The sequence below is a fragment of the Tripterygium wilfordii genome, chromosome 8 (assembly GCF_013401445.1).
Source record: "Tripterygium wilfordii isolate XIE 37 chromosome 8, ASM1340144v1, whole genome shotgun sequence".
NCBI classification, from domain to species: Eukaryota; Viridiplantae; Streptophyta; class Magnoliopsida; order Celastrales; family Celastraceae; genus Tripterygium; species Tripterygium wilfordii.
Genome location: NC_052239.1, coordinates 3135029 through 3148693, shown reverse-complemented (window position 1 = coordinate 3148693; position 13665 = coordinate 3135029). Strand labels below are relative to the sequence as shown.

Genomic DNA, 13665 nt, shown 5'->3' with positions numbered 1-13665 from the left:
CAAGACTCTTCTAAATCTGACGAGACCATATAATACTTCTCAAGTATTTTTCAAAACACTTAATTCCAGTGCTCTTCCAACATAGTCGAGGGAAAGCACGCCCCTTCCGATTTCTACATATCACACCACAAATGAATAAAATCTTGCTGAAACACAGACAACAAAAGTTACAAAACTGCACGATTATATCTGGTAAGTTATAACATTTAGACTGAGGTAATGAGGAACACTAAAACAGCCGTTCCCTTGCTCTCCACATTTTTAGGTGGAACCACGGCCACTGCTATACTACTTGGTACTACAAGACATAAGTGGTCCGAGTAAATATCTTATAGGGCCTCAGCAAACAATTTACCATATTCTTCATGCTGATTCAACATCTGATTCATCTGGCCTATCTATATAAAGTTCAAAATCCTCAGGACTCCATCTGCAAATGAAGAGAAGGCGGAAGGTGGCCATCTTGATTCCCAACAAGCGCTGCACAAAATAGGTCGAATCATATCAGCAGGCATCCTACCAGACAAAAAGAATAAAAGCTCCAAAAGTATTGCAAAAAAATTAGGAAAGGTGATTATCATTAAGACACTAAAACTTAAAATAGAGCCTGTATTTGCTATGAGTTAGGACCAGTGACATTCCCAATAAAGCAAGATTGCAATATATTCCACATACTATTTTCATGTACATGCATCCGTGTTGTACTGTGTAAATATTGAAGAAAGCAATTAGTTATACACACATCAAAATTTTCCTATAAATCGTACTATAACATTATAAAAGGTATGAAAAGAAGAAAAGGCAATTGTGAGTGATGATAATCCATGAATGAACCTGATTCCTCAAAATATTAGGCATTATTAGAATTCTGATTCAAGAAAATGAAATTTTGATAGCCCTAGTACCCTACTGCACATGAGCCAATATGATGTGCATATCAATATACATGTGATAAAGAATCCAATAATGTGCATTAGCAAGTCAAGCTGTAAGGAAAAACAAACCAGTATGCGAGATGCCTCGGGCGATAAAGGCTTTCCCTCTTCACACACGATGAAATCTGAAACAAGCTCCACCACACCTGTACAGAACAAACAAAACCAATGAAGGGGCAAAAGCCCATTTGTACATAAAAAAAAAAAAAGAAAAGAAAAGAAAGTAGCTTGGCACCTTTGTTCAGCCGAACAGGCATCCCTTGCTTCCTCAAGAAGGGCTCCATCTCATGAGTAAACTGTTCCAGGGGACCTTCCTTGAGCTCTACCTGAGGATTCAAACCAAATGCAAGCAGTAATGTTAAGACAAAACCTTATTAAAAAAAGGTAAAGAAAACAAATGATATAAAAGGAACAGCTCAAATCTTAGATATAAGCCAAAAGCTTGACCATGGAAATGAAATGGTAATAATTAATTTGTCCAGTAACCAGCAGCACATCTAAGTTGAAACTAATTTACAGTTTTACCGGTGTGTTGGGGTGTGTGACCCTTCTCCAATTCCCATTGCTTACATACCCAAAAAAAAGTTGAAATTAATTTTAGCAATGTTTGGATGTCAGTCCCATGTCATTAGTTATTTTGCAAGAGTAGCAAATAACTCAGGCATAAAAGTACAGTTACAACTCTGTTCTGCTATAAAGATAAAATAGCTTTACCTGTTCTGTCACAGTGCTTCCTGTCCTTGCAAAGTCATATTCTTCATACGCATTAAATAACCTGCAAAAGAATTTCATGGTAAGTGGAGGTGAGAAAAATTCAGACAGCTTAAGACTTCAGTCCACCAGGAGTAAGAGTGGATAATAATCGGAGGAAGGACATCACAATCAATTTTGCTTCGGTAAAATATGTAGCCAGAATTCAAACACAACAACTATCAAAAAACAGCTGCAATGATTCTTTTTCTGTAGCTTAAAAGCCAGTGCTAAATTAAAGCAATCCTTGAAAACCAATCCATTAATTTGTCCTCTGTATTATAAATTTTATGCATTCCAAAAGAAGTACAATAACTCCAAAAAAAATACAATAACCTTCTATGAGTTTATACGTCATCTTGCCAATCTCTTCAAGATTATTTAATGGTAAAATAGCTCAAGCTCTTTTTGGCCAAATACAATTGACAACACTAAACACCCTTTATCATTAAATTAAACTACACATGATGTTCCTTTCTAAGAAACAAGGTATAGGGAAGCAATCAGAAACTCGAACGGGTATTTCATTGGACATTTTCCCCAATACATTGGGAATGAAAATTTTAAATGCAGGACCATGGGCTAGTGATAGGGACTATAATTGCTAAATCTCTCCACTTCATTCACGCAGAGAAACTGGCTCTTAGAGTGTGTTTGGATTGAGGGATTTGGGGGGGAAAGGAAGAGAAGGGAAATGTAGTTTCTTTCCAATTCCCTTGTTTGGATAGTTTACAAAAAATTAAGGGGAGGGATTTGAGGGGATTTGGGAGGAAGATTTCATTAATTTTTTGTCAAAATTCTTCCTCCCAAAAATGGAGTCATTTGGAGGGAAGAGATGACTTATTAAGTATTTATAAGTTAAAAATCTAAACTACACTTGTACATAATACCTAAACATGAAAAAAAAAAAAAGTAAGGACCAATTAGTAAATTAAACCACTTTTCTTTCCCTCATTTTTTTATATATCCAAACATAAGAGAGGGAAATATATTATCCCTTCCATTCCCTTCCCTTCCCTTCCCTTCCCCCCAAATCCCTCAATCCAAACACACTCTTAATCCTCTCTTTAAAGATAACATGAGGCAGGCACATCATTACTAGGACCAAACTCTACTTCACAATGGGTTCAGTCTTAGTTCTAAATTCAGCTCAGTAAGGCAGGCTTTTGGATACAAAGAAGGCACTTCATCTCCCTATTGCCAAGTGCCAACATCAAAAAGCAACATGAAATTTCAGGCAAATCTTGACCAGAAAATACCTTTCAACCTCTTCTTTGGACAAATCGGTAAATAACAGACCAGCATCTCCTTGCAAAAGCTACAAGGAAAATTAACAAAACAGTTAGGGGGGAAAAGAGTCCAATCAAGAATAACAGAACACCAGAACCCATTAACAATCATGCCTACCTTAGAAACTTTACGGATGCCTGGTCTGACCTCATCACTAACAGATCGACCCAAAGCAACCTGCATGACTTTATTCGACCCAAGGAAAAATCTGAAAGAACCATGTTAATACTATGAATATTGGTAATTTAGAAACTTCATATCATTTTTGTTCTAAAGATGAGTAAGTAAAATTGCAATCAGCAGCTAGATGTTGGAACTCCATCAAAAACTGAACCTGATGGAATACAAAAGAGCAGTAACTAATCATGATCACCCTGTAGTAACTAACAGCTCATGAAGGGATAAAGAAATAGTCAATAACTAAATGTCGAACCAGGCCAGATAGAAGAAGTTTCATCAGCATTTTTCAAGCAACAAGTTAGACAAAAAGAGCTACTCAACATTAATGGTCTTAATCCATTAACAGCCTCCTTATCCAGAATTTGTTATAACACTTCCACAAATGCCCAAAAAAAAATTAATAAAATTTACACAGAGTGAAGATGAAAGTCATCTATTGTACATTAAAATCATGAAAAGAGAGATTCAAGTAATGGCATTTCAAACACAAACTTCTTTGCATAATTGTTTGAATTCTATCACGTTTTGAAAGGCAGCTCCTAGATAACTCTAAAATTTAAGACATACCACACGAAAATAGTTCTGGCTCTATTTTTTAAATTTTTATTCAAAAAACATATATTAGTTTCCTAGTCTCTCCTTCCCATGCATTTACTTGGCATCCAAACACAGGATAAAGAGCATCATTTTCCTCTTTTATATATGATGTGCACAAGAGCCTACAACTCAAAGATTCAAAATAAAAAATAAATTTAAAAGAGAGTTTAGACTTTAGAGAGCTACCTGCTGCTGGATTTCAGCTGCTCTCTGAACTCTTTGAATTTCAGGTTTCTCATATTCTCGAAAGAAAATACATATGCAGAATTATAATTCTCAGCAGCCTGTCTTATTGTATTCACTATTGATTCTTTATGTTCTCTCCCCTTCCTTTTCGTCTTTGACAATGTAACTGCATTTTTCACAACACCAGATTGTCACTTGACCCGAAGAACATAATAATGCAGAAGGTACTCTAGTGAAAGTTGTCTGGTCATTCCCCCATCCCACACCTGGGTAGAAAGCTATCAAGTGCTTCATATGGGCTAACCCACACTTAAGTAGCATGACGCATTTTAAAGTCGTGTTAGTGTGAAACTAGTGGGTTGGGCATCCATCAAATAAAACTGCAAACAGTATGTATTTCTACATATGTTTTGCTGCAGTAACACCGTTCATGAAGCAAGATTTGTGGAAATAAAAAAATAAAAAAAGAATTCTAATGCTCTTTCTTTTAGACACTTCATTATTATCCAAACAAGAATTTTGATATAGAGATGAAAATATCGTATATTCATCTATGTATGAGAATTATTATAACAAATGCATAAGACTGATATTCCACAATATACAAAAATATTCAAATCAGAATAGCCCTTACACCCTGTTCGATTGCTGGGAGGCTAGTTGAAAAAATGGGTTCAAATTAACGCCCAATAAAGCAGAAAGACGACATTGTAAGCAAAAGAAAAGCATAAAAACGTTCGAATACTTAAAAATAAGCATATATCCTGACATGGACCTGATAGTAGCAAAAGCAAACAGAAACAAAAACAATGAAACGAAGCAGACCTGCTCGGTTGCGCTTAGACTTTGGCATACTGGCTTACTGGAGTAACAACGACGTCGCGCTTTCTTCTTGATCCTTTTGAACGGGACGCGCTTTCCTCTTGAAGGATTCCTCGGTTAGGGTTTTCAATTAGGGTTTTGTTGTCCTCCACTATCCCTCCGTCCATGCCAATTGTCAATGACTAATGAGACATGAACATGGGCCATAAAATCCAAAAAGCCCGGCACGTCCAGCCTGTTTCTCTAGGGCTTGGGTTACACCTAATACTTATAAACGTTATTTAATTTTAAAATATGTTATAATAGATAAATACTAAGACTTTGTTTGCCTATCAATTGAACAATAACATATATGATGGTTTTAAAATGCTCTATTAAATGCTAACATATATGTTATCTAAAAGGTTTTAACTATTTGGTAGTTTTTATGCTATTCAAAATGATGTTACAAATTACATAGATAGGTATCTTGCATTTTATCATAAAATAACAGTAATTAATTATCAAATTGTTCAAAAATTTTAAGTGATTTTCAATCAAGGGATGTGTTCAATACCAAAAACTTAGAAAAATAAATTGTTACATATTTAAAAAAGTTAAACAAACTATCTTCTTACATTAAAAAGTTATATGACAATTAAATTACGAAACATTGTCATATTTGTATCTTCCAGCACAATGATTTCTCTCTCTTTATTTTTCTTAATTTTTAACTTCAAAATTTTGCACATATCCATCTTCAGACACCCATGAGAGTTAAATCAAATTCATCAAAATCTAGGTCATTTTGAGTGTGCATCGAAATAAAATTGTAAAATGTCATGCATGCAATCACATTACGAGCACTTGTCTTAAATAAAAAAAGAAGGCATCTAAAGGCAGTAGCCAGCTTTTGGCATAAATTAGAAGTGAGAACCCTAAGGTGATGTGAATATGAGGTAAAAAAAAATGTAAACTGGTGGTTAAAGAAAAGTGTTTGTTAATATTCTGTATGCAATGTTATTTCATATGTGAGTTTGGTATTCCAAACAACATATATGCTAAATTTCCTTCCTATGATTTCGATCTCAATTAGAATGCTAATTTTTAGTGTTGATGTGTTTTGATATGGAAATATCATACTAATTTGTTTTGTATGCATGTGTTTCATTCTTCTGTTGCCCAAACTCTCGTCTTCGTCAAAGGCCACCGTGCTTCTATGTCGATGCATCTCTCCTCTCTCTACCTTTGTTATGTTGTGTATTTGGGGGACGGTTAAGTACGTTGTTATTTTTGTTAAATACAACATCATGTGTTAAATACACCACAATATAAATTCAAAATGTATGTATTTTTATAAATACAATACCTCAAATTTATTATTATACCCCTAATGTATTTTGATTAAAGCACACCCACACATACACCATCATTTTTGTTAAATACGACATCATGGGTTAAATACACCACAAAATATCAATTTAAAATATATGTGTTTTTATGAATATACCCCAAAGAGCTTTAGTACTCAAATATATTATAAGAAAAGTTATAGGAACAATTGTTTAATAAATTGAATGGAGAAACAAAAAAAATAAAATAAAAGAACCAGCACCAATGAAGCATAAGAAATTTTAGTCCACTAATAAGCATTGATACCACAAACTCTAAATAGAGTATGTTCAATCTGTCGTGAGATCAATCGAAGTTGTTGTTGTTGTCTCTGATCCTACAAGAATCATAAACTAAGTAATACTTGTTGTGTAAATAGCCTCTCACTCCGATAGATATATGTCTTGAAAATGTTGCCAAAATACCATCACTGGTGGAATAAGAGCGTCGTTCTTAAGATACACCTTTACAAAATGATTTCCATTTATAAAGCCAATTGTCATCTCAAGACGATTGCGAGTAGATACTTTTGTTCCTCGTAATAGAAGAAAAGTTAAGCATTGTTGCTGAGAAATCAAACATAATATACAAGTGTAACACGTGGCTATGATATGTCCCATATCAGACATTGCCATTCATCTATCATGTGGGGCATTGGACTCGTAGTAGTCCAATGCATGTCGTAGTTCACGTACTATGAATTCCCTTTCGTACAACATTTCATACTTAAATGGATGCAAGTCTAACTCTAGAATGATTGTGAACTACACAAACAACATATAACATATTTGTCTTTGTCTGAAACTCTATTCCTTCTCAGTGTGAAACTCTATTCATTCTCAATGTGAATGGACCATCACATATTTTGGTTCTAGTGCCCTTTCTCTTTCTCTGGGGTACATCGTGATTAGCTTTGACAAACTTTCTATAGTTGTCACTCCACTCGCATGCAAGGGTAAGTCGAGGTTGTCTTTACTTCTCAGTCATTGCTAACCTCTTGATCACCATTATGAACCTATTCCTCCTTACAACTTCACGCGCCCATTTGGTCATCGCATCTTTGCCATTGAACAACTATTACGATGAGCATTAATATTTATCAATAAATAAGAAACAAAACAAGACTAAATAAAAAAAGAACTACTTTAAGAAAATACTTCATAAACTCGAAGTGTAGTCAACGACACATTTTAATTGCTATGATCTACATGGTTGAGGGCATCTCTCTCTAGACCCATACCCAATTTGTCGCTGTCTTGCAGAGAATGAACTTGACGCACAGTGTTCTTATCGACGAGGTTTGAGTGGAATTTAAGATTGTATTTAACATCAAACGGCGTTCTTAAAATAATGTATTTTTTAGTCATTTTGTAAAAAGGTATTATTGGCCAAAAATTACAAAAAAAATTATTGTATTGTATTTAACAAAAATAACAATATATTAACCGCCCCTATATTTGGTAGTCATAGATGTAGTCATTGAAATCCTGATGAATTCTGTTTAGATGGTCTCCGCTCAATGGAAGTATAGAGTGTCTGTTTGGCACAATGGAAGCCGAAAGCGGCTCCAAGCGGAAGCAGAGCCGCTTTCGGCTTCCATTGTGCCAAACAATGTGCTCATGTCAATGGATCCCCTTTTATTTTATTTTTTTTCAAAAAATTCACATGGATCCCACTTAAAGCTGATAAAGTGTACAATATAATGGGACCCATGTTTTGACTTTGTCCCACAAGTTTGCTTTAACATTTTTTATTTTATTATTCTACTTAACAATCATTTACTTAATATTTTTATTTATTTAATGTATGTTATTATTCTACTTAACGTTTTTTAATGAAAAAATAGTTTATATGATTACTAATATTTAAAATAATCATTTTAATTTTGATATAAAAATATTTTAATTTTGATATAAAAATATTTAATAATTTATACCTAAAATTAATTTTAATAAAAAATATATTTATTATATTAAATTTAATAACAAATTTTAATATAAAATCATAATTATTAATATTATGATACTTTAATTCAACAACTTTTTCGTTAGCGTTAGATTTTAGTTCGCCAAACACCTCACAGCATATTCCATAACTTTAAACTCAACTTTTTTTCCACAGCTTTTCCGCTAACATTGAAAATCAATATTTCCACTCTACCAAACAGAACCTCTATATCCTTCTTTTATCGTCTTTATACGAAAAACCAATTTCCAATCTTCCTCTTTTTATTTTTTGCAATGTCATGATGTTGTTTTTTCCAATTTCAGATGAGGCAGCCATCTTAAGCAACGGTAGATCGAGCTGGCTACATTATTCTTCATTTGCTGTTCTTTTTCGTGAGTTCTTGATTACTGGCTCGTACATTGAAGTCACCGGCAATCATGGTTCAATAGCAGCAGATGCTCAAGACAAGGAGAAAGTACAAGTTTGTGCACTTGTGCATATACTTGTACTAGAGCACTGGCCGTATAACAATACCTGTTCTTTTCGGACAACAAATTAACACACCCCATACTTCCAAGTATGATGGAAAAAAAATCCCAGAACAATTTCATTATGAAACAATCAGATATGAAACATAATTCACAAAGACTAAGAAATTACAAGTTTACATATTATTGCCCCATGGAGAACATGGAAGGCAGTGAAGACGAAGACTAGAAGATCACAAAATGGAAGGAATACCAGCTATTGCAAAAGACTATGAATGAGTTGTATGAATCACCTTTTACTTTCTAGCAACTTTTTCATCATAAGACCTCATACCTACATCTCTGTCCCCTGCTTCCATTTCATGCAGTATTATTTTGATCTATCTATTACTTCCATTGGTTTCTCTAAGTCTACCTCCCCTAGCAGAACGTCCCAAAAGAACCCTTCCATGCTGCCGAAGGCGGTTAACTAATGATACACTACCATCATCGCCATTGTCATTGTTGCTCTCAATGTCATCATCTTGATCAGAGGAATCCAAGCTGCCAACAGGCGAGCTGTGCCGAACACCAGCAGTACCATCATCTGACGGATGGCGATACGCCCTTTCAGACTGTCTAAGCCGTCTACTTAGGTCATCACCTGATGGGCCAAATGCATGATGCAATAGGAGGAAGACGTTAACCAGATTACTATCCAAACCTACTCCAAAGCCTCCATGCCTCCCTCCATTTGCATCAAATCTCCAATCTTCATCTATGCCAAAATCATGATGATTTCCCTCTATAACATAATTTCCAAGAACCATTGCCCCCGGCATAGCTGATCTTATTGTGCTCATCACATCATCTCGTTCACGCTCTCGCTCAAGCCTTCTCCAGTTTCGCTCAAGAACTGGATCCAGTACACGTGGTTGTGCACAAGGATGATCCACCCTCATGTGTTTTCTTAGCTCCTTGTAAGTTCCAAAAAATGAACAGTCATCCTGCATGCAGCTTCTCTCTTTCTCATTTAGATATTCTCGTGCAGGTTTCACCACAGTCCATCCTTTTACCTGGCCCCGGCAAAGGGGACAGGCAAGCTCAGAGACTCCACACTTCTCAACAGGCCAACCAGAATCTGACACCACAATTCGATTCCCAACAGCAGTACCACTGGATGGTATCACTTTAGTATAAGCTTTCTTATATTGGTCAAGGCAGTTGGAATATCGAAAGCTAGTTCCACACATGTAGGGACGGCAACCATTGTCATGAGAGGAACAGAGAAGAAGAACAGCTTTGTGTGGGCACTCCATGCACACAGAACAAGTTACATCTTCCCAATCTTTCTTGTCCAAGCCTTTGGAGCATCTCCTCGGGCACAAGTCATTCGAAATATCCTGATTGCAGGACATCAATGGGTATGGTATTGACCGGTATTGTTGAGATGAAATTCTACGTCGGCCCCTGCTACCTTTTGCCATTGGAAAACTAAACCTGGCAAATCACACAGCAGAGTCTTTTTAATCCACATTCATAATCGAGGAATTATCAAAGCAGGAAACAAAAATATGAACTTAAACAGATTAGACATTTTTTCCTCCATGATATGAAGCAGGCTTAGGTTGTCAGTGCATGACATTCCTCTCTGCCAAGAAAACCTACAATCAACTCAAGGGCAAAGGAGAGGACCCTTAAGCACATTATATACTAATTTATGTACTACCCTTTACTCCCTTTAATCTATTATTTGAACTCTAACACAATGGTAAGACTGAAACAATTGACCCCTTTTTTATCAGCAAGTATCCTCAAAACTAGTGGAATTACACCGATAACCTCACAACTTATGAAGAAAGATGATGCTATTAGACTGCAAGGAATTGGATAAAAGTCAGTACCCCAACCAACAAGCTCTGGAAACTCAAGGATAGATCTTAAGGAAATTTCAAAAAGCAAACATTTCAGAGAATTTACATGGCCATCTTAACCGACACAACATTACAGAGCTAATATGCTTCTAGCCAGTTACATCCACTCCCTAAATCATCAGAGATGGTTCCATTCCAAAAGGAAAGTTAGTGCTCTTTCACTGAAATGGCTCCTGAAAATCTTTCAGATTCACATATTACCAAACATAATGCCTTGTCCTCCTTGGCAGAATTATCTCTTCGTCTGTTCAACTTCTCTTTCTCAAATGAAAACATTGCAAGCCGAAGCTGAGAATGTTAAACACTCATGAACCTCCCCACCAAAAAGTTGAAACCTAAAAAATTTAGGTCACAATCATCGTCAAAGAAGAATTCTAGATACTAGCACGTGGAAAAATCCAGCAAATAGACGATGTCTGTTCCTTATTGTATAGGCTTGAATCAAATTGAGTTTGCAACTGAGTCTTGATTAAACTTTAAAAAAAAAATTACAGACAGAGCTGCAGTTTCTCTAAATTTGGGAAAACACAGCTGCCTATTAACAAAGAAGACATTTTCCCTGAGGAACTGTGCCTGAATTCCCTGATGAGGTTGAGTGGCAATAAGCCTTCAAAATGCCACAGTTTGATTAAAATTTTAAAAAAAATTACAGACAGAGCTGCAGTTTCTCTAAACTTGTGAAAACACAGCTCCCTATTAACAAAGATGATATTTTCACTGAGGAACAGTGCCTGACTTCCCTGAAGAGATTGAGTGGCAATAAGCCTTCAAAATGTCACAGTGCAGCAACAATTAGGGTGGACATCCAGCATAGTGACTGGATTAGGCAGTTTGCGATCTAGCAAGAAGAAACTTCTAGCAACAGTAACATGGAAATGCTTCCAATAAGATTTGCAGTCACTGCTTAAAGGTCAACCTAAGACAATCAAGACTCCAAAGTTTATATCAGCAAATGCAAATACTTCACTGCCAATGCATACTTTACAGAATCTAGGCAAGATTTAATACAGAAAATCTGAATCCTACTCGAAGTAGGCATGATAGTTCAGTTAGAACACTGTCTAGTGTGAGAAAACTGCATGACGTAAAGATTCATGCAAACCATAAAGTCTATGCTGACTAAGAATGACAACAAGATTGACTACAAAGGTTAAGCAAATACATCAGATCTTTCATCAACTCCAGAGAATCACTTCAAAGTCTGAGTTCTTCTAAGAATGGACGTAATCACCCAAGTAATCATAGATAGCTCTTACTGCCAGAATTGACCACTGGTCTAATGTGACCCTGCCCTCATATGTAGCATTGGCTACATGAAAACAGCTCAGGACCAACAAAACATGTGATAACCAAGTAATTGGAAAAAACATCAATTATTATGAACCTATCAGTTACCACATCATTAACATATCTCCTTCCTAAATTTGTATAAAGAAAAAAAAAATGTATTCAGTGATGAAAAATAACATGAAGTTGAAAAGAAAACCATATTGTATACACTAAATCAAGGTTACACATTATAAATAAGAAGGAATACATAGAATGTGAAATGGGTGAAAATTAACAGTGGCTCAAAATATTTGTACAAATGACTTTATTCTAGCATTGAAAAGAATGGAGACACATATTACACGCATTTGAAGAAACAACAAATTTTGAGCAAAATTATGAGACAGAAAAGCAAATACTCAATGAAAGTATCCGTTCTACTGGTTGTTTGAACTTGGTATTGTATCATTCGAGTGGTCTTGAACTTGGTATCGTATTAAGTTCCGGTGAGAAAACCACTTAACGAAGAAAGTGATGCTTTACAATATCCAGAAAATGATAAAGATCTCAAAATTGAAACTTACTAGTTAATAAGAATTAAGGCCAAATTCAGCAACTCAAACAAACAGTCAGTAAAAAGAAAAATAGGGATCTACCTTGAAATTCTCTTAAATCTGGAGAAACAGTAGTCAAGTTATACGTTAATTGAAACGAACAGAGTGCATATGATATAGTACCAACATTCACGCCACAGATAGATACAGGATTATATTAAACAACTCATATTTTTTAAAAAAAGAGGTGATTAGCTAAAGAATCACGCAATCAGACGGTTATTCATCCCCATAAATTAATAAAAGGACGTGGAGCTAAGTATCAGCCACATGGTCCGATCATTTCCCCATCCGATTCCGAGATCCATTATTACTTGAAGGCCATGAGAAACGAATGAAAACTAAAAAATGTGCAAAAATTCTCAAAATTGGTGAAAAAACAAGCAAATACTGGCATCAATTCTTCAATATTTCCTTGCCTGTAAAAAAAAAAAAAAAAAAAAGGAACTACCCAGAAATTGAAAATCACAATTTGATACGCACAATTCAACTAAAAATCACGCTGAAAGTCTTCCGACGCTCAATTCGCCGGATAATACCAATTTCTCAATCCAATAAAGGAACTGAAGCACAAAATTAGAAGCAAAATTCTAAAAATTTGATCTTTTTTCTCAGTAACCAAACAAATCATCAGAAAGGAACGCAGATTTATCTAGGTTGGGGAGGAGGTCATACATACCAGGAAAATGTAGGAAGCGATGGAGGAAACGTCAATTGAAATACAAGCCAAGCAAGGAAAAGAGAACAAATGGTGCAGAGCTATAGAAATGGAGGAGACTAGGTTTTTTAACACGAAATCGAAAGATTAGGCGACGAAATCGATGGCTGATGTGAGAGAGTTGTGGGCGGGAGACGAACACCTCATTTTCCCCTTTTGCGTTCGCAAGAAGCTTTTGTTGGAGCGACAGAGAGATCGGATTCGTCGTGTCATTTCTACACCATTCTCTCTCACGCGCGACGACGACGCTCCTCGCGATGTGTAAGAGCATCTGCAATTGTTTATGTGTTGTAATAAAAAAAAATGATTGGCCCACATGGGCTTTGTATGTGTTGTGTGTGTGATGCTGGTTGAAGTAACTGTGCTAACACAGAAATACTCCCACATCGGTTGTGTGTCCCTCATAAGTAGTATATAAGTTCTCTCTACCACACATTTTTTTGCCTGTGATGTAATACTTACGGGTAGTGTGTGTAGTATTGCTTATATCTGTTTGTGTTGTAATCAAAAAAAAAAAAAAAGTAAGTACTCTTGTCTTGGACCCTTGGTGTTAGGGAAAAATAACTTTTTATTCACATATTTGAA

General features: G+C 35.6%; 2 protein-coding genes across 2 annotated transcripts; both read right to left on the bottom strand.

The window, feature by feature from the left end:
* Positions 1 to 10: 10 nt before the first annotated feature.
* LOC120003435 (mRNA turnover protein 4 homolog) lies at positions 11 to 4929 on the bottom strand. Its single transcript, XM_038852427.1, has 8 exons — positions 4764 to 4929; positions 3939 to 4104; positions 3093 to 3183; positions 2945 to 3003; positions 1650 to 1710; positions 1171 to 1261; positions 1005 to 1081; positions 11 to 480 (listed from the first exon to the last, which is right to left on the bottom strand). Exons 1-8 carry the CDS (start codon positions 4789 to 4791, stop codon positions 364 to 366), a joined length of 690 nt encoding a protein of 229 aa, XP_038708355.1. The 5' UTR covers positions 4792 to 4929; the 3' UTR covers positions 11 to 363.
* A 3735-nt stretch (positions 4930 to 8664) lies between these two features.
* Positions 8665 to 13360, bottom strand: LOC120004507. Its single transcript, XM_038853863.1, has 2 exons — positions 13042 to 13360; positions 8665 to 10045 (listed from the first exon to the last, which is right to left on the bottom strand). Exon 2 carries the CDS (start codon positions 10030 to 10032, stop codon positions 8947 to 8949), a length of 1086 nt encoding a protein of 361 aa, XP_038709791.1. The 5' UTR covers positions 10033 to 10045; positions 13042 to 13360; the 3' UTR covers positions 8665 to 8946.
* Positions 13361 to 13665: the final 305 nt, after the last annotated feature.